General features: G+C 55.4%; 1 protein-coding gene across 4 annotated transcripts in view; it reads left to right on the top strand.

The window, feature by feature from the left end:
* Window positions 1-18,628, top strand: part of Slc24a4 (solute carrier family 24 member 4) — a 125,820-nt gene that overhangs the window by 68,422 nt on the left and 38,770 nt on the right. For all 4 annotated transcript variants that reach the window (XM_078050737.1, XM_005339140.4, XM_078050736.1 and 1 more), the window contains exons 3-7: window positions 10,933-11,009; window positions 14,360-14,434; window positions 15,740-15,824; window positions 16,266-16,369; window positions 16,829-16,903. In XM_078050737.1, coding sequence (XP_077906863.1) covers window positions 10,933-11,009; window positions 14,360-14,434; window positions 15,740-15,824; window positions 16,266-16,369; window positions 16,829-16,903 — 416 coding nt within the window. The remainder of the gene's footprint in view (window positions 1-10,932; window positions 11,010-14,359; window positions 14,435-15,739; window positions 15,825-16,265; window positions 16,370-16,828; window positions 16,904-18,628) is intronic.

Consider the following 18,628-nt stretch of genomic DNA (forward strand, 5'->3'; position numbering starts at 1 on the left):
AACACTCCTGGGGGATCGGGGTTGATTTTTATTCCAGGTCATTGTACTCCTAATGGGTTGAGTGACCACGAATTATCTCATCCAGATGGTGACGTTTTTGAGAGCAGAGGAGACGCTGGTGATTATTCTGGACAGCAGGTGGGCGTCAGGACCTTGGCCTGATTGACCTTGGAGCTCATGGACGCAGGTGTTTTCAGAGCCTGTGTTCTGTGACAGGTTCGTCACATTAGTGAGCGCCAGCACAGTGGTAGGTCCAGTTGCTTCTCCAAAGAGATCCGGTGATGTCCTAACTCCCGGAACCTGTGAACGTGACCTTATTTGGAAGTGGGGTCTTCACAGAGGTAACTCACAATGAAGTCACACTGCACGAGGGTGGCCTTAAACCTAATGACTGGTGTCCTTACGAAAAAGCCACATGGAGACAGTAGGGCAGAGGTGACCATGGAGTGACACATCTGCAAGTCAGGAAAAGCCAAGGATGGCCTGCTGCCCCCGGAGGCTAGAAGAGGCGGGAACAGATTCTCCGACTCTCAGAAGAGCTGACCCTGTCAGCAGCACCTTGGCTTCCAGACTGTCCCACCTGGACCGGGTTTCAGGGGGTTTAGTGTCTGGTGCTTTGTCACGACAGCCCCAGGAAGCACTTTATTAAAACCTTGTGCCAAGTGCCCCGTGTGTGCCAGGTTTGGACCAAAGTGCCAGGAAGAATCCGCTTGTTCTCCTGAGGGCCCCTGAAGTCCATGCCTGTGACGTTCACAGATCGGCCATAGGTCCTGGTCAGACAGCAAGTGACCGTCTCTGCTGGCTGATTGGACAACCGGAATTAACACATGGCTGTGATCACTCTTGTGGCCACCTTTGCCAGCCAAGGACACACAGGACCTTCGCCACGCAGGGCCTGAACCCCTAGGGACCCTGGTTCCGTTCTTGTCACCTGCCATGGCCAGATGGCTCAGTCCTGTTCTGCAGTCCTGTTCCTGGGGTGCAGGTGGCCTGATGGCGTGAGTGACCTGAGTGGGCCCCGGGTCAGGTCCACTGCTCCCTGGGCTTCTGCAGCTGCCCTCCAGCTCCAACGAGCTCAGCAGCCCAGGACGGTCCAGCCTGTCCCCGTCTTCACCGGGAGGTGCAGTGATGGCCGACACTGTCCACTTGGATGCGTGTATCTGGGGACCTGCTGCTCATTCATCCTCACCAGGTGGGACAAGGAGGCCGAGCCCTCTGTGGTCAGGGGACACCCCTGCTCCTGAGCTGTGAGGAGAGAGCTGAGTGGGTGAAGGCCACGGGTGTTAAGGGCACAGCGTGGGTTCACATGACCATGACCCTGTAGCTACCACCTGTGATCTAGAACCTTCCCGTCACCTGAAGTCCCTGTCACCTCTCTGCCCAGCCCCTCCTGCCCCAGCGTCTTTTTCCTCCTCTCAACTCTCCGGGGCAGCAGGGGAACGGCCTGCTCTCCCTCCGCCTCTGAGCCCCGGAGTCTCTCTCAGCGGCTTTTAGGCCTCGGGCTTTTTCGATGAATCATAGTAAATTGACTTTCGCGTGTTTGCCATGGAAACGGTGGAACCCCTTGCAGGGCACTGGGATCCCCGGGAATGGGTGACTTTCTTCTCAGGCTTCCAATGATAACCTTTGAACAGGCTCCATGTGAAGAGAGGTCGTGTCAAATCACTGAGCTGAGGTTCTTGGCTCTTGACGTTTAGCCAGAGGCTCTTGGGGGCTGAATCACTCAGACTTTAGTTGTGGTTCCGCCTCTTCCTGGTTGTGGGACCTTGGGCAACTTACTTAACCTTTCTGTGGCTTCGTTTACCCACCTGTGAAATAGGACTTATGATAGTATTGCCAAGGTGGGTTAGGATTAAATGAAATTCTATAATTCTATGTAAAAGTGCTGGCTCGTCAGTTTTCTATCACTATCATGAAATAACTGAGATAATTAACTTATGAGGATAAAAAGGTTTATTTTGGTCTACAGCTTTGGAGATTCCAGGCTGTGATAAATTGGCCCTGGTGCTTTTGGACCTGTGTCAAGGCAGCACATGGTGGAGGGAAGGGGGAGTGGAGCAGAACTGCTCACCTCAGGAAGAGGAATGAGGAAGAGACGGGGGTCCCCCTGTCCCCTTCAAGGGCGTGTCACCAATGCCCTAAAGACACCCCCACTGGGTCCCACCTTTGAAAGCTTGATCCCCTCCCAATAGTGACACCCTGGGGACTGAGTGTTTATTACACAGACTTTTGGAGGATACTTATGATCCAAACTATAGCAAGTTTTTAGAGCACCCGGCGTGTGTGTGTGTGTGTGTGTGTGTGTGTGTGTGTGTGTTAAAAGCTCGTTGTACCTGTTTTCCAAATAGCAATGTTCTCCTTAATAATCCTCCTCCTTTTGATAAGCAGTAGTGCCGTGTCTTGACCCCCCCCCCACTGGTCCCCCATCTGCTGCACAGTGGGCGGGGTCTCGGTTCACAATTCACTTTGGATATAAGCACATTATGTCATTGACTGTTCCCTCTGGTGTCCGCTGGCAAAGGTCCCAGCAGTACAGGGATGAGCACAGGGTCACAACAGCCGTCGGAGAGCACGTGACCCAGTGCAAGGGAAAGAAGGTGGGACCACATAAACAAAGGCCACCCAGAGTAAGGCAAAGCCAGGCACCTGTTCAGAGTCAACAGCTGGGGTCGGCTACTATCACCTGCACTTGGCTGACCCATCAGGCGAGGGGGCGGGGAGGCCTATGGTGGGGGTGAGGTGTCCCCACACCCGCTGTGCTCAGAGGCTGAGTGATAGGTCACTGGGAGCTGTACCCTGATGGCCCAGCTGAGTGGACTCACCTGATAACTGTTTGGAAGGGACTAGCTGGTGGGGTTGCCTGCAGGAGGCGGTCACTGGGCATGTTCCCTGGCGTGGTCTGTCTTCCCGGTGGACGGAGCAGCTTCCCCACCTCGCCCTCCACCATGAGCTCTGCCTCCCTTAGGCCCAGAGCCATGGTGTCAGCCAGCCTCAGCCTGGACCGCCGACACTGGGAGCCCCTATCCACGTTTCCTCCTCTCTGCTGATCTCCTTGGGTGTTTTCCGTCACAGAGCTGAACAGTCAGCTCACACAGTGGGGAAGGAGGCTTCAGACGTGACTGACGGGGAGGCAGGGGCCCGTGAACTGGAAGGGACATGTATGTCCTCAGTGGGGACTGTCAGCCCCCTAGGCCTGCCACAGCCAAGGACCACCAACCAGGTGGCTTAAAACCTCGTAACTTCTGCCCTCCCAGCTTAGGAGGCTCGAAGTTTGGAGTGGGTGTTGGGACTGGCAGGTTTGTTCCTCCTGAGGCTCTGAGGAGCACCTGTCCGTGCCTCTCTCCCACCTGTGGCCTGGTGTCCTCGGCTTGTGCACACATCACTCCAGTCTCGGCCTTTGTTGCTCCACGGCTCTGCTCTCTGCATGTTCTCTCCTCTTCTTAGGAGGTCACCAATCATGGCCATCAGTGTCCACTGAGTCCTACGTGGCCTGCTTTGGCTTAACTAGTTACAGCAAAGACCTTATGTTGGGGACTGAGTGGTGTCCCCCAGATTTGTGTGTTGAGGCTCTAGTCCCTAAGGTGAGGGGACCTTCGGGGGGTAGTGAAGGTTGAGTGAAGTCCTAAGGTGGGGCAGGACTGGCGCCCTCCTAACCAGAGGAAGAGACAGCAAGAGAACCCACCTGAGAGGTGCCACCTGCAAGCGAGGAAGGGAGACCTCACCAGGAGCCAGTCCTGGCAGCACCTTGACCTTGGACCTACAGCCTCTGACCTGCGAGAAAACGTCGGCAGTTTGAGACCCGAGGTCTGCAGGGTCTTGCTAGCTCATTTCCAAACCAGATCACACTCCAGGATCCTGGTAGACTCGAATGTGGGGGACACGATTCAATTCCCTTCAGGGAGACGGTGGAGCGTTCTCTGGTTGGTGTGTTCGTCAGCTCCTGTCACTTTAGGAGCTGATTATCTCAGGCATTTTTTAGAAAGAGGGGGTATTTTTTTTGGCTCATAGTTTAATCCACGGTTGATTGGCCCCGTGTTTGGTCAGGGCCAGGACAGCATACCATGGCCGGAGCTTGTGGGGACACAGAGCTCCTCAGCTCATGACAGGGACTGGGTCCCCACAATTCCCTTTGGAGATATGTCCCTAAGGACTTCAGGACCTCCCTCTGGGTCCCACCTCTGAAAGACACCTTCCCAACATGCCACACTGGGGACCATGCTTTAAACACAGGCACCTTTCAGGGACATCCAAGATTCAGACTCGGGCAGCTGGCCTTGAGTTGGAAGCCAATTGACTGTCCTTGGCCATCACTGACCAGGCCTGGCCAATCTGGGCTGGTGGCTATGAGGTGGTGGTCTGGTTTCCTGAGATGGCTGCTGCAGAGAGAGTTTGTCCAGTGTCCCCTTGTCCTGTCAGGTCCCACAGCCCTGTGATCACCTACTTGTGCTGATGACAGCATCTGACCTTCTCTGGACGTTGGTGTCTCCCCTGTAAAGTGGGAGTCGGGGTCCCTGTTGGTATAGGACCAGGATCTTTGGCACCAGAGCTGGCAGAGAGGTGCAGATGCAGGAACCACTTAGAAACCCGGGGATGGTGACGAGCCTGCTCCCCCTCCCGGGTGGAAACAGCTGAGCCACGTAGAATCAGGAGCTCCATCCAGTGGTGAGATTTTGTGGTGGGTGATCCCGTGGCCGAGGCGGCTGATCATATTTTCATTTTTTTGCAGCACATAATCTCTTGGAATGTCCAGAAAGACAGGATTGTCAACTCCTTTTCGTGCTGGTTAAGCTGATGATTTGATCTAATTTTATTTACTCCTATTTGGGACAGGAGGTGATGGTCTAAAACCTCCACATGCCGACTCTTGCCCATGAGAGGCAGAAGATTCCTAGCGAAGTTATTTTAAACCATAGAATTGGGGAGAGAAAAAAACAATCACAATTTTTTTGCTTTGGGCTCCTGGTGCTTGGGTGGTTTCTAAACCACATACCTTATGTAAGTTGAAATGCTAGAAATTCGAAGCTATTTAAACGACTTCCCAGCCCTGCAGTCTTGTTTTCATAGTTTGAGAATAAACGTCAGGGCTTAGAATGTGAGGTTATTTTTAACCAGAGTAGAAAGCAAAGAGAGAATGACATGTTTGGAGGCAGATTAAAAAAAAAAAAAGTTCAATTCACAGTTTGCATTCCCTAAAGAGAATCGGCTAATTGAAAGGTTTAAGAAAGATCTGCATCTACCAGAAAGCATGGCGCTGCTGTCTGCAGAGTCGTGCAGCCGCAGAGCAGCAGTTTGGAAGTGCTGGTTCCGGGAAGGCCGGTCAGCCTGGCCTGCAGAGCCACTGGGCATGCCTCGAAGGTCTCCCTGGGGTTTCTGGCTCTGGTCTTATGTGTTGAGAAGCTGTCTGGCTGGAACACATGGTGGAAGGGCTGGCGGGGGGAGGCTGGGGTGGGCTCAGTGGGGTGGTCCCCCGAGAGATGCTGCTGGGGGTGCAGGTGGAGGGTGAGTGGGCTTGAGAGTAGTTTGGGAAGGGAAATTGTCTCAGGACTGACGGGAGCTGGGTGTATCAGTCAGTGTTCGGTGCAAGACATCGAAACCAACCTCAGTATTTTAAACAGAAAGGATTGAATGTAGGGAATTAAGCGCTTACAGAATCCCAGGCAGAAGGAGCTGCCCTGTGTCTGAGGCTTGTGTCCCCCAGAATTCCCATAGGGAAGCATGACCCCCCACTGGGTGGTGTCAGGAGGGTCCTTGGGAGGTGCTCAGGTCATAGCTCTGCCTCTGCCCTCATAGGAGACGCTCCAGGGCTGCCTGGCATGTGTCCCCTCCAGGACCTTCTCTGACGCAGAGAGTGGGGCCTTGGTCTTGGCCTTGCAGCCTCCAGAACCATGAGAATCAATTCCCATTGTTCCTGATCCCCCCAGGTGGCCTGTTTTGTTATAGCAGCCCACATGGACTCGGATGGGCGGGCAATGGAATGATCAAGTTAAAAACATTCTGCGCCGACTAAGGGAGCGGGTGCTCCTGCCGGCAGAGCTTCCTGGCCCTCTCCATAGCCCTGGTCTCCAGGACCAACTGCAGCAAGAAGAGTGTGCTGCCTCTTTCCTGCCCCCAGAGTCTCCTGGGTCAACAGGGCCAGGGCTGCCAGGGAGCTGAGGCTCCTCAGAGCAGGACACAGGGCTGAGCACGTGTGACCGTGAAGCACCCAGCCCGACCCCGTAGCTATGCCCCCTTGGCAGGTTCACACGAGAAAATGGGAATCGACCTTGAGCGCTAGGTGGCCGTCCCCCCATTATGAGCTGCGAGGAGGGGGTAGGCTTCAGCGACAGCTCCCCCATTTCCCTCCCGCACCCTGAGATGGCTGGCGGGCCATTCCCTGGGGCTGGGCTTCGGGTGCTCAGGATGCCAAGGAAGGGTGTCCGGCAGCTGCCGGGAGATCAGGTCTTGAGCTTGGCAAAGACCAAAGTTTGAGAGAGGCCTGTGGAGACTAAAGGTCAGAGCCAAGAAGAGGGCGAAGAGGGCTGGGGACAAGGCCCCAGGAGCAGCAGCATCCAGGGGACCCTACAGGAGACTGAGGCAAGGGGGGACTGGAGGGTTCAAGCAAGAACGCTTCGCGAGGTGGGCTCACACGACGCGGGTGGACGTCCAGGCGTCTTGCTATGTGTAAGATGCGACCAGAAAGGCTTCATGTGACACGATTCCATCCATAGGACATTCTGGAAAAGGCAAAGTGTAGAGAACGCAGACATCACTGGTGGCCAGGGTTGGGGAGCAGGAGGCCGTGACTAAAAAGGTCAGCACAGGGAGTTTGGGAAGGGATGGAGTGTCCTGGGGGTGTGGCGGGGGATGTGAAGGTCCGTGCGGTTCTCACAGCCCATAGAGCTGCAGCCTGAGGAGTGAGTTTTACTGTATGTAAATGTAATATGGGTGTAATATGCACGGACAGATGGACAGTCCACAGGTCCTTTTGTCCATTCATAGTACATTCATTAATATGTGAACAAGAAGTGGTTTGTTCTGTTGAATGTTTCAAGGAGATGGAGGAAGGTGAGTGACAGGTGTCTTGACCTCTGTCTGAGTGGGTCCCGGGCCGCGGGCAGAACTGAGCTGATTCCTCCCTCTAGGAACTTGGCTGCTGTGGCCTCAGAGCTTCCAGGGCCAGAGCTGCTTGGTAAAGAGACTCGCCCTGAGACATGCGCCTGTTATCAGTTAGATGCTCACTGGGAAGAGCCTGTGCTGCCTGGTTGCGTGACTTCTAGGAAATACTTGAGGCTTTCAGGGTCTCTGTGTCCACATCAGTAAAGTAGGAACAGTGAGCTTCTCAGGATTGCCTGAGATCAAGGGGCTTTGAAAAGTTAGAAGCGCAACCTTTGGAACTGGACATGGGTGCCACTGTATTTACCGGCTCCCTGCATGTCCTCCACCTCCGCTGGTCACTGACTGCTGGCCCAGTCCACTCCTCGCCATCATGAAAAGCTTCCTACTCTGTCCGTCCTTTATTACTTATCCGTCTGCACCAGGCCAAGCATACAGTAAGGCCACGTCTGGGAAACGGCACTCACCTGGTGCCTGGTGCAGATGCTCAAGAAACACATATTGACCCCGCCCTTTCAGGATCAAGGTATACTCCATCCTGATGACCTCCTGCCTTTGGAGCATCTTCGGTGCTCTCTGAAAGTCAAATCACCTTTGAGATGAAGCCACGTGCTCAGGGAGGCTCAGGGTACACAGTCTCGGGGGCAGGGGGTGGTCTGTGAATATCAGTTGGATAATTCGTACTTGACAACTAGCAGCGATGTCAGCAGAGGTGCAGAGCCTCGCAGGGGCGGTTCAGAGCCTCAGGTGGGCAGCTTTTGTGGGTGAAGAAAACTCAGCTGTGCCTTGAGGACCTGAGTGGACGTGTGCAGGGTGCTGGGGGCACTGGAGATGCTTCTGTCCAGGGCCCTTAGGGCTCCCCTCTGATGTGGGGAGGGCAGCTGGCAGGAGCCACCTGCCTGCAGTGCCCTGGGTGCTGCGCACAGTCCAGGACCGTCATGTGGAGGGAGGCACACATCTGGCCTGCAAGGACACCTGGGCGTGTCCAAGGCCAAGAAGGAAGAGGAGTCACTCTCGGTACCAAGGTGCAAAGGCAAGAACCTTAACAGAGGGGTAGGAGCAGCTGCCTTACCTCCTGTCCCCTCCCTCCTCCTCCCTCCCAGAGCCTGGGATCATCCCTGTGTCCCTAAGTTCCCTGAGCTCGGTTCCACCTGCAGACAAATCTCTGCCTTCCCCATCCCCACGCCCCTGGATTCCTGCAGCTTAAAGGCTTAGGCACGACCTCAAAAGCCATGTGTGTGACCTCAAAAGCCATGTGTATGACCTCAAAAGCCATGTGTGTGCCCCACTCATTCCTTTCTCCTGGGGGAGGGGGGATGGGGCGGGGATTTGAGCAGCAGGGACAGGCTCCGCCCCTCTCAGACCTGGATGGGGCTTCCAGTCCTGGGAGCAGGGGGGGAGGAGGAAGGTCTCCTTGGGAACCCGGGCCACATGGCTTCTCTGCAGCTGTGGAATCTGCTCTCCTGTCCTCTGCTCTCCTGCCGTCCTCTCCCCTCCAGGCCACTTCTGCTTTCCCTATTGTTATTGTAGAAAGTTGTGTCCTCTAGAGCCCTGTGGTCAGCGTCCCCCATGAGCTAACGATCCTCAGAGCCATTGCACGGAGTCCTCAGGACACCAGGGTCTGTTGTGATCCTGGCTCCAAGAGGATATGGCCCTGGGGGTTAGCAGATTGCCAAGGTCACGCAGGTCATAAGGGCAGAAGCACTTCCCGAAACCTAATTCTGTCCGCAGTGCCTAACATACAACATATTTGCAGTCTGCAGTTATTGCTCTTGGTGGCCAAGGTGGGAGGGACAGGGATCCCCTGCCACCTGGCCGGCTGCTGGAGGATTCAAGTCCTAAAGAGAGGAGAGAATTGGTCCCAGCTACCAGCCACCGGCTGGGAGTGGGGAGTGGTCCTCTGTGGGCTGCAGTCTTGGACATCAGGGTTAGGGCATGCCACACCCAGTAAGGAGCAGCAGATTGCCACTGAAGAGACAGAGGGATGGACTGGAGAAATGACCAGGCCATTTTAAGTCTATGAGTGGCCAAGCCAGCCTCCGATCCACAGTGCACCATAATTCCCAGTCTTGGCCTATGTGGCTGGGTTCCCTGAGCTGGTCACGTCCCTCTCTGAGCCTCACCCGAAAACAGGCATGCATAAGGCCGTAGTGCCAGCCCCCTGGGTTCAGGGTATATCAGAAGACTCTGGTAGGCACTGAGAATGGCGAGTATGTCTGGGGGTGCCATACCTGCTGCCCTTGATGGCAATGTCAAGACACCTCTGTGGCCCTCCAGTGTACATCAGGGGAGCTGAGCAAGGCGGGAGAGTGAGCAAGGAGTCGGATCCGACCAAGGGCAAAGCCACTTATAACCCACATCTCCTCCCTGCTGGAGGCCAGATAATGTGTCCTCAGCAGCGTGACTTTATTTTGATTCTCAGAGACGTCTCAGGATTGGATAAATCGCCAGCTCTCAAAACAATGGTTTGCAGAGTGGGGACATGCCTCAAATTCTCATGGCAGAAATGTCTATTGATCTGCACTGAACCATCCCGGGCAGCTCCATTCATCCTGGAAATAAGACCCTGGCAGCGAGACGGCCGAATCTCTCCCTTAGTAATTCTCATCTCCAGGCAGAAAATCCTTGCAGCAGATCCATGCCCTTGAACTGGCAGCAGCAACTGTATTAAGGGAGTTGGATTACAGGGAGAGAGGGAGGGAGAGATGAAAGAATCCACTCTTTTCTAAGTGCTTGGGGAGCTGTTCTTTGTTGTTGGTAGAATCTGATGTTCAAATCAGGAAAGTTTCCGTATGAGGGAGAAACCATCATTGTCAAAGCTTATGGCAAATGACATTTACAGAGAAGGGATTTCTGTCCTGGACGTCCAGTTAGCAAGCATTAATTGAGTGTCTATTATGAGCCTATTGTCACTCCAGGTACCTGGAGGGCTGGCAGGGTTAACAGCATTGTCACAGGATTAAACAACATAGATTGTCATTTTGGTTAACATTTTGCCGTTGCTTATTTAATTGATTGTTAAAGTCAATTAAGAACCCATGTGCCAGGCCTGGCCTGGGCACTGAGGACACGGTGGTGAACTGGGCAGTGAGGGTCACTGTCTTCCAGAAGATCCTAGTCTATCTAGTGTGATAAGAACTGGAGGGGGTCTGGGAGTGTCCTTTTGGCATGTGTTTGTGAGAGTGCTCCCCCATTGGTCATCTCAGGTGGTGGGAAGACGAGAAGGGATCAGTCTCCATTCCCAGGGCATTCAGAGGCTGATGAGTGGCTCGGGGCTGCTTGGGAGGGGATGGTGCCTGAACCCTGAGTGTTTGCCTCAGATTATTTCCATATTATTATCCATATTTTAGCTCTTATGAATACAACTATGGGCATTTGTGCACAAGTTTGTGGGCATGCACTTGGATTTATCTAAGATGTACACTTGGAAATGGAATTGCTGGGTCCTGCGGCCACTGCTACCTTTTGATGAACTCCCAAAGCCACTCTGTGTCACCTTCCCTCCAACATGGTCTGAGGATTCTGATATCTCCTTATTGCCAACATTTATTCTGTCTTTTGGACTGTAGCCATCCTGGTGTGTGTAAAGTATTTTGTATAGTTTTTCAAAATATCTAAAACATGATGGATGCTAAGGTGCTAGAGTAGCTGGGTATAATCTAGTCTCCAGCACCTTTTCCTAAGAGCGCTCATCTGCCCTGGGCTGAGAAATAGCTGACCTTCTTGCTCGTCAGCCCGAAGCCAGTGGACTCCACAATTCCTTGTTGGACTCCCAGGTCTCAAGTGAGGTTTGGGGGCCCATTGATTCCTAACCCTCTGTCCTCTCCTCTTGTCTTCCAGCCATCCACGAGTTCCCCACAGACCTGTTCTCCAATAAGGAGCGACAGCACGGAGCTGTCCTGCTGCACATCCTCGGTGTAAGTGGTCCTTGCGGGCATGATGTCACATACCTAAAACCTGTCTGCCACAGCCCCCGAGAGATTCCACTTAGTCCTTGTCACAGCCCCGAGAAAAAAGCAGATACCAAAAACTGTTTTGCCCACTGAGAGGTGATATCTCCAATGGGCTCAGTGACTCACATCACAGAAAGTGGTTCAGTCCTGTCTGCTCTCTGCTTTTCTAATGGTGCATGACAGCACCTCTTCCTGATGTGTAACCATGAGCCAAAATACAGGTCAAGGGTGTCAACCCCTGCACGACATATAACCCCCACCCCAGACAAGTTGCCCACCTTTACTTACCTACAGTTGAAACCCTTGCACTTCCTCTCAAACTTCCCTCCATGTGCAGATGGGCCCTGATAACACGCGGTGACATTCAAATAGCAAGTCAAAAAGGGAATAATGGGTTCAAACTGAAATCATAGATGGTGCCTCCGTAATGGGGCAGACAAACTCCAGGCCCAGCCAGGCATGTTTCACTGCCTGTTGTTGTAAATAAAGTTTTATTGGAACACAGCACTCCCATTCATTTCTGTGCTCTCCACGTCTGCTGTGGTGCATCTGAGTCTAAGTGGCCCCCAAAGCCAAAAATATTTACTTTCTGGCCCTTCCCAGAAACCATTTGTTGACTCGGTGGAATGGAGTTGGGAGACGAAGCAGGGCAAGGCTCGCTTTGCTACTTTGGATCAACCACAGCAAATTTCCCTTCTGATCACAGCCCAACCGCCCAGCACCATCTGCTTGTATATTTAATCCCAGGCAGACATTAGTCTTTTAAAAGAGATAATTAAGAAAGCGAAATCTGGGATTCTCACATTGATAGCGACAACCGGAGAGGAATGAGTGAGTGAAATTTCAATTAATAGGCTAAACCTCTAATGAAAATGAAGGGTCAGAGTGAGGATTACAGGCAGAGTCTGAAGGACAGGCGTGTATATTATTTCTGTAGTAATGGAGTTGTTATCTTTCTGGTGACTCCGACTCTACACTTCCCCTTTGACTGAGGTGGTGCGAGTTTGGCTGATTGGCCCCATAGCTCTGTGGCCCTGTCCCACAGAAGTCTTGGCAGAGCGAAGACAAAACAACTTCAGGACTTGTGCAGGGACTCTTACCACACTCTGGCTGGAGGGTCAAGTCCAGCCCAAGCCTGTTCTCACCAGTCACATTTTATTAGACCATGGCCACACCCCATCTAGGGCTGCTTTGGCTCTCGAAGAACAGAGGAGTTGCCATGGAGACCCTTGGACCTGCAAAGTCAAAAACATGATCATGTAACCCTCTACAGAGGGAATCTGCCAGACTCCTTTAGGGAATGCGCACCTCAGGCAGGGGAGCCAGGGGTCTGCAGTACTAGAAACTTCCCGCCCTCCTGGCACAAGGAATGGAAATTGTGGCACCATCTTGGCTCCTCTTTCTCCTCTGTTCCTGTGGGGGTCATAGGAGAGACACCATGTGGCGCCCCGGGTGCCAGTTCGAGCCAGATTCCTGAGGTCTGTGGCAGGGTCTCTCCTGCTGCCCTCCCCTCGGTCCACCGCCCCACACTTGGTTTCTTTTTGCTTCTGTCCAGAAGCTGACGAGTCACATCCAGGGACTGTCACCCGTGGACTCCAGTAGACAGACCTGCCTGGGGTGCTGTGGTCTTAGAGAGTGTCTCTTCCACTTTATTTTATCAGATGAGTTGTGAGATCCTCGGGTGTCGGGCTGTGTGGGCGGGAGCTTCCTGGCTCCTCTCTTTCTGCAGACAGGATGTCCCTGCCCAGCAGAGGGCAGCAGACCCTCCTCTTCCAGGGCCCCCTGCCTTGCCTCCCCCTTCCTCCATTTCCCCTTCCTCACTCTGTTCTGCCCCCACCTTGACCTTGCTGGTCTGTCAAGCACCCTGTTGCCTCAGGGCTCCGCGCTGGCTGTAAGGCGGTCACCAGCAGCAGAGGCTTTGCCTGGTGCTCTGTCACCAAATCCCTGCTGCAGGCACCCACACCTGGCACGCAGGTAGGCCCTACTGGATAGATGGGCAGGGAAAGGGCCCAGCTGGACAACCACTTGAAAACCACTGATCTGCTCATGCATCGTCGTTAAACAGAGAACAAGTGGAGACCCAGGACCACGACCTGTCCAAAGTCATGTGGCACAGAAGTCCCAGAACCAGTATTAGGACCAGGGCTCTTGGGTGCTGTGAGCCTCCCCAGGCAAAGGGACCGTGGATTTCCATGTGTGCAGAGGCCAGCAGGACCCAGGAAACGCTGGCTCACAGGGTGACCAGAGTTCCCCTTTTTCTTGGCAGAGGGTGGACAGTCAGTAGCAAGGACGCTGCTTGCAGGCTATGCGTATTGGCATGTTCCGGGCGGTAGTTCGGAACGCCCTCCTTCTTGGTTTTGTCTTGCCTCTGAGGGCAGCCTCTGCTGCTAGGAGAGACCCGCTTCTTTCAGAAGAGGCGCCTGGGTTGGACAAGCAAAGTGTGTCTCCTGCTGTCCCAATGTGCACGCTGTCCTTCTTCTCTGGTCACAAAATGTGTGTCTGTGGGGGGGCCCCAGGGGGTCCCACACTCCAAGCAGCAGACACCAGCTGGTGTTCCATAGTTTGACTCAGTCCCAACGCTGTCCACCTGGGGATGGCGTCAGACCCACAGGTCAGGGGCTCGGCCACCAGAGTGTCCTTCCTTCTGACGCCTGTCAGTCCCTGGGGGCTTCTGGTCAATGCTGGAAACAGGGCTCCCGCGTCTTCCTGAGATTCAGTAATTCGCAGGAACAACTCATAGGACTCAGGGGGACGCTTTGCCTGTGTTACGAGGCCTTGTTTGCAGATCCAGATGGAGAGACGTAGGGAGAGGGGTGGGGAAGAGGAGCTTCCGCCATCTCCTGGGTGCACCACCCTCCAGGCACCTCCGCTGTCCTGAAGCTCTTGGGACCCTGCCCCTCGGGGGTTTTGGAAGCTTCCTTACATAGGCAAGATTGATTACGTCAGCCTTGGCCCCCAGGTTAGGGGGGAGGGGGGGAGGTCCCTAACCTCTAACCCATCCCCCAAGGAGAAGCTACCAAGGGGCCCTGCCACCAGTCATGTCATTAGCCCCCAAAAGACACCACAGACCCAGGGCTTTAGGGGCTGTGTGCCAGGAGCCGGGGACAGCATCCCAAGAGAAGATGCACAGGCCCGGGGAGCCCGGGTTTGATCCTCTTCACTGCACGTTATGGCTCCTCTGGGCCTCAGTTTTCCCATGGGTCAGGGAGGAGTTGAGGGTGCTGGGGTTTCCTCTGGGCCCCTATCTGCCCCTGGCCTCTGCTGGGCTGCGACAGGGGCCCTCACTGACCCCATGTATCTTCTTCCCTTGGCAGGCTCTGTACATGTTCTACGCCTTGGCCATCGTGTGCGACGACTTCTTTGTTCCGTCCCTGGAGAAGATCTGTGAGGTACGTGGGAGGGACAGGGATGAGGACATGTGGCATGTGAATGACAGGGTGAGAAGGCTGAGAAACACTCTGGTGATAAAGACTGTCACTCTAAGCAGCTGGTGTTGGTCCCATGGTGACGCTTCTCTGCAGCCACTCAATCGGTGTTGGCCGAGGAAGCCACTACTGTAGGATGTCGGGCTCCTGGGTGGCCACGCGTGTGTGCCACCTGGCAGGCCAGGGTGCCCAGTGCTGCTCATTCCCTGTAGGTGGCAGGTCACAGTGGGGATCTGAGCCCCTGGAGGCCCCTGGGGGTACCGTGCTGCTGTGACGGTGGCAGGAGAGAACATGGCTATTAGGAGCAGGCACTTGCCCACAATGTCCCCTGCTGCCAGGCCCAGCTTAGACAGCTTGGTGTCACACAGAGCAGGGAGCGGCAGAGCCTTTCTGTGAACTCCTCCTCTTTGATGGTAGCTGGGCCTCCACTTTGGGGGTCAGCACTGTGGCTCCAGCCTGTGTCAGGCCCAAACCTCTGACCCTCTGAGGACCCCTCGGCAGCTGGTCAGTGAGGAGGGGCATGGTGGCCCAGGGCTGGCGTGGTGACCCCAGAGCCCAGGATTGCAGAGGCTCCTTGGGAGGGATACTTAAGCCGCAGCCCTGCATTCTACATCCAGGTGACTGTCCACGGTCAGAGTGTGGCTTCCCCACACAGAGTGGGCCTTGGAGAGCCCCCAGCTTGTCTGGTGTCAGCTCAATCCTGGGGACAGGGCCTCTGTGAGCTGGGGTGACGGGAAGGCTCACTACAGAGAGCGAGTCTCCTGAACGTGAGACCAGGCTGTGTGGGGCCCCTAGGTGCCAACCCCCACCTTCTCGTACAGGGCCTCCATGACAGTGTCTAGACTGTGGGCTCTTGGTGGGCTCCACTGCAGGCCCCACCCTATTCTAGGTGACACAGGCCAGTCTCGCTCTCAGGCTGCAGCAGGGAGGGTGACCGTGGGCACCGCAGACCCTCCCTGTATAATCCACGTTTCAATAACAGAGTCTAATGGGGGCTGGCTGGCTCTGGGGGGTGCCAGAGCTTCATCCAGGGGACAGTTCCCAGGGGCCTTGGAGATGAGCAGAAAGCCGACGGCGGGATGGGAGAAGGGGCTCGTGTCCGGAGGCCTGGCAGAGCATGGAGGCGTATGCTCGGACACAAGGAGGAGAGGCTGCCAGCCGGGAGCTGGGCTCCCCAGCACATGTCCCTGGAGCTCCCTGCTTCTATGTCCTCGTGACGTCCAGCACCCCGCGTCCCTCTCTGAGGGCCTGTGGTCCCTTGTGTTTCAGAAACTCCACCTGAGCGAGGACGTGGCAGGAGCCACCTTCATGGCCGCAGGGAGCTCCACGCCAGAGCTGTTCGCCTCGGTCATTGGTGAGGAACCCCGGGCAGCCCGCGAGGCGGGGTCCACAGGGCTCTGGCGCCCAGAGCAGCGGGGTGGCATGTTAGCTCTGAGCTGCGTTCTCATCTGTCCATCCCAAGGCAGAAGTGGGGGACAGAAGCTAGATTAGGTTGGTGCCTTAGGGGAGCTGGTGGGCATGGGGTTGACCCATTAGGGAGGTTTAACTACCCTGCAATTAGATTGTGGCTTTGGCTGCACAATTCTCTAATTGGGCCGGGTCAACGAATCCTATGGCCTGTGGATTACACCCCAATACAGCCCCTCACAAAGCGGGGAGCGTCGGAGCCACTGATCCGGGGCCCCTCCACCCGTCGGGTTCCCCATTCCAGCTGACGTCCAGGTGCTGTCGGGGGGTGGGAAGGACCTGCTCCCCCGGCAGCCACGCAGCCAGGCCCGGGCTCTTTCCTTTCTAGGTGTCTTTATCACCCACGGCGATGTCGGGGTGGGGACCATCGTGGGCTCCGCCGTGTTCAACATCCTGTGTATTATTGGAGTCTGTGGACTCTTTGCTGGTCAGGTGGGTGGCTTGGAGCGCGTCAGCTTCCCGGGTTCCCTGTCCTCCGACACTCTGGGGCCTGGGAGGTACAGGGTCACCACCGTGGCCAGTCCAAGGCCGAGTTTCCTTTGACAACCGCAGCCATTTAAGGAGTGCCTCCGGTAGCCCTGGCCCTGAGAGATTCTGGAACCATCTGGCCTCCTGCAGGCCTGAGGCTGGCTTGCTGTTGTGTCCTCAGAGTCCTGGAGGGGCGTTAGACTTGACCTTGGAGAGGCAGGCCATGCTGCAACCTCTGAGGAGCAGGGGAAGGTTTAACCAACCCTTGAGCACATGCCTGGCTCCCATTCCTCCCCAAGTGTGAGGGAGGGCCGGGTGGCCTGGGAGGATCCCGGGGCGTGTCCTTGCACCTGCAAGGGGCCTGGGAAGCTCTTCCCTGCCTCCAACCCCAGCCAGCAGCAGCTGAGGCCCTGTGCTCGGCAGGTGGTGCGTCTGACGTGGTGGGCCGTGTGCCGGGACTCCGTGTACTACACCTTGTCTGTCATTGTGCTCATCGCGGTGAGTCCCCCTCCTGCCCCAGGTGTGGGTTGGTCAGGCTCCTGCAGAGACACAGACCCCTGCCTGCCTGTCCCTGACCCAGCGATGGCAGGTGCCACCTCTCCCTGTCCTCACACCTCTACCCACGTGCCTCCCTCCCCCGAAACCTCATGTCAGACACTCTGCTACTGAGAGACCTTGGAAAAGCCAGAGCACGTGTCCAGTGGTCCCTGCAGGGGACTCAGACCCTGCACTCCACTGAGCCCTTGTCTCTACTGTGGCAGACCCCGTTCTAGGGAGCAGAGTCCCTGGTTTTACAGCGAGCAAGAGAGAGAGGGCCACCTGAAAATACAGAGGACAGGTGGGAGCTGGGGGAAGGAGGAAAAGGCACAGGAGCCCAGACAGGGGTCCCTGGGGCCTCCAGTGTGGCCTCATCCCTGTGTGGGCTGCAGCCCTTGGCTCCATGGGCTGGGTGACATCATGGCACATGACAGCGAGGCATCCTGCCAAGGAGCAAGTCCTCCACAGGACAGTTTCCACCCAGAGCTCTGACGTGGTGGGAGGGCAGGTGTGCGGCACACCTGGATCTTAGGAAAGGAACGTGGCTTGGCACGACAGTTTGCCCCTCGCCTCACCTAGAGCCGACTCCACCTGGCTGCAGGGCCCTTGTATCAGTTGTCCATTGCTCTGAAATTTCTCCCAAACTCAGCAGCTTAAAACAGCAAGCGTTTTCAGGGCTGGGGAGCATGAACCTAGGGCAGTGGGATCCTTGGGGCCATCTTAGGGGCCGTCTGCCACAGCCCAAAATGAAATTGATAGGCAAAACGATCTACCTACATGCAAGTTAAGAAAAAAAAAATAATCTCCATAGTGCCCTGACTGAACACAAAGGAGAATAGAAGGAGTTCCTTGTGAAAGAACGCAGCTTCCCATAGTAGACAAATGTTTTGGCATGAAGGTTCTAGAAGAGCCAGGCGCCCCATACAGAGCAGCTCTGGGCCCTTCAATGACAGTGGCAGGCTGAAGGGGCCACCAGCATCGCTGTGGGTTCCCCGAACAAGGGATGGTTCCCGACAGAGTTCTGAAGAGCGCCCTTCGGTTCCCAGGACTCACCAGCAAATTAAGTATTTACCAAAAACCATTGAAAATGACTTTGATTGGTAAAAATCAAGATTTACAAGCTCAAGGCGTAGGTCCCTGTTTTTTTTTCAGTTGCTAGAACATCCATCGGGACATTTCAGACGTGCCAAATAGGACAGCTTGACCCCGGAGACCTGTATCCCGTGGTTCATGCCCCTGGCCTCCCTGGCCCCCCTCCCTGACCCCCACTGCCCCTGCATGCCAGTAGCCCTCCTTCAGGTTGGAGAGACGAAGAAGGTTCCTGTAATGTCCCATCCTCCCCTTCTGTGGAGGGCCCTTTCCTCAGCGCCTTGAGTTCAGAAGCTCGGGATTGTGCCTGCCTGGGGTGGCCTCCTCAGAAATGGCTTCCAGATGCTGGTCCTGGGGGTGCTGCCCACCGTGATGGCTGGGAGAGGGTAGAACAGTGGGCCCAAGTCCAGCCTCTCCTGCCACCATACGTAGGGACCTTTGTGTCCCCAAGATCAGATTCGTGGGAGCAGCCCATCCACCTCCTCTCCACACCAGGCCATGCTGGGGGGTCACAGGAGCACCCCCTCCCACCCCAGAAACAGTATCCACTTGTGCCAGGGACTCTGGGTGGGGAGGGCCTGGTTGGGTGTATTAATC

Source organism: Ictidomys tridecemlineatus, chromosome 5, assembly GCF_052094955.1.
Source record: "Ictidomys tridecemlineatus isolate mIctTri1 chromosome 5, mIctTri1.hap1, whole genome shotgun sequence".
Lineage (NCBI taxonomy): Eukaryota > Metazoa > Chordata > Mammalia > Rodentia > Sciuridae > Ictidomys > Ictidomys tridecemlineatus.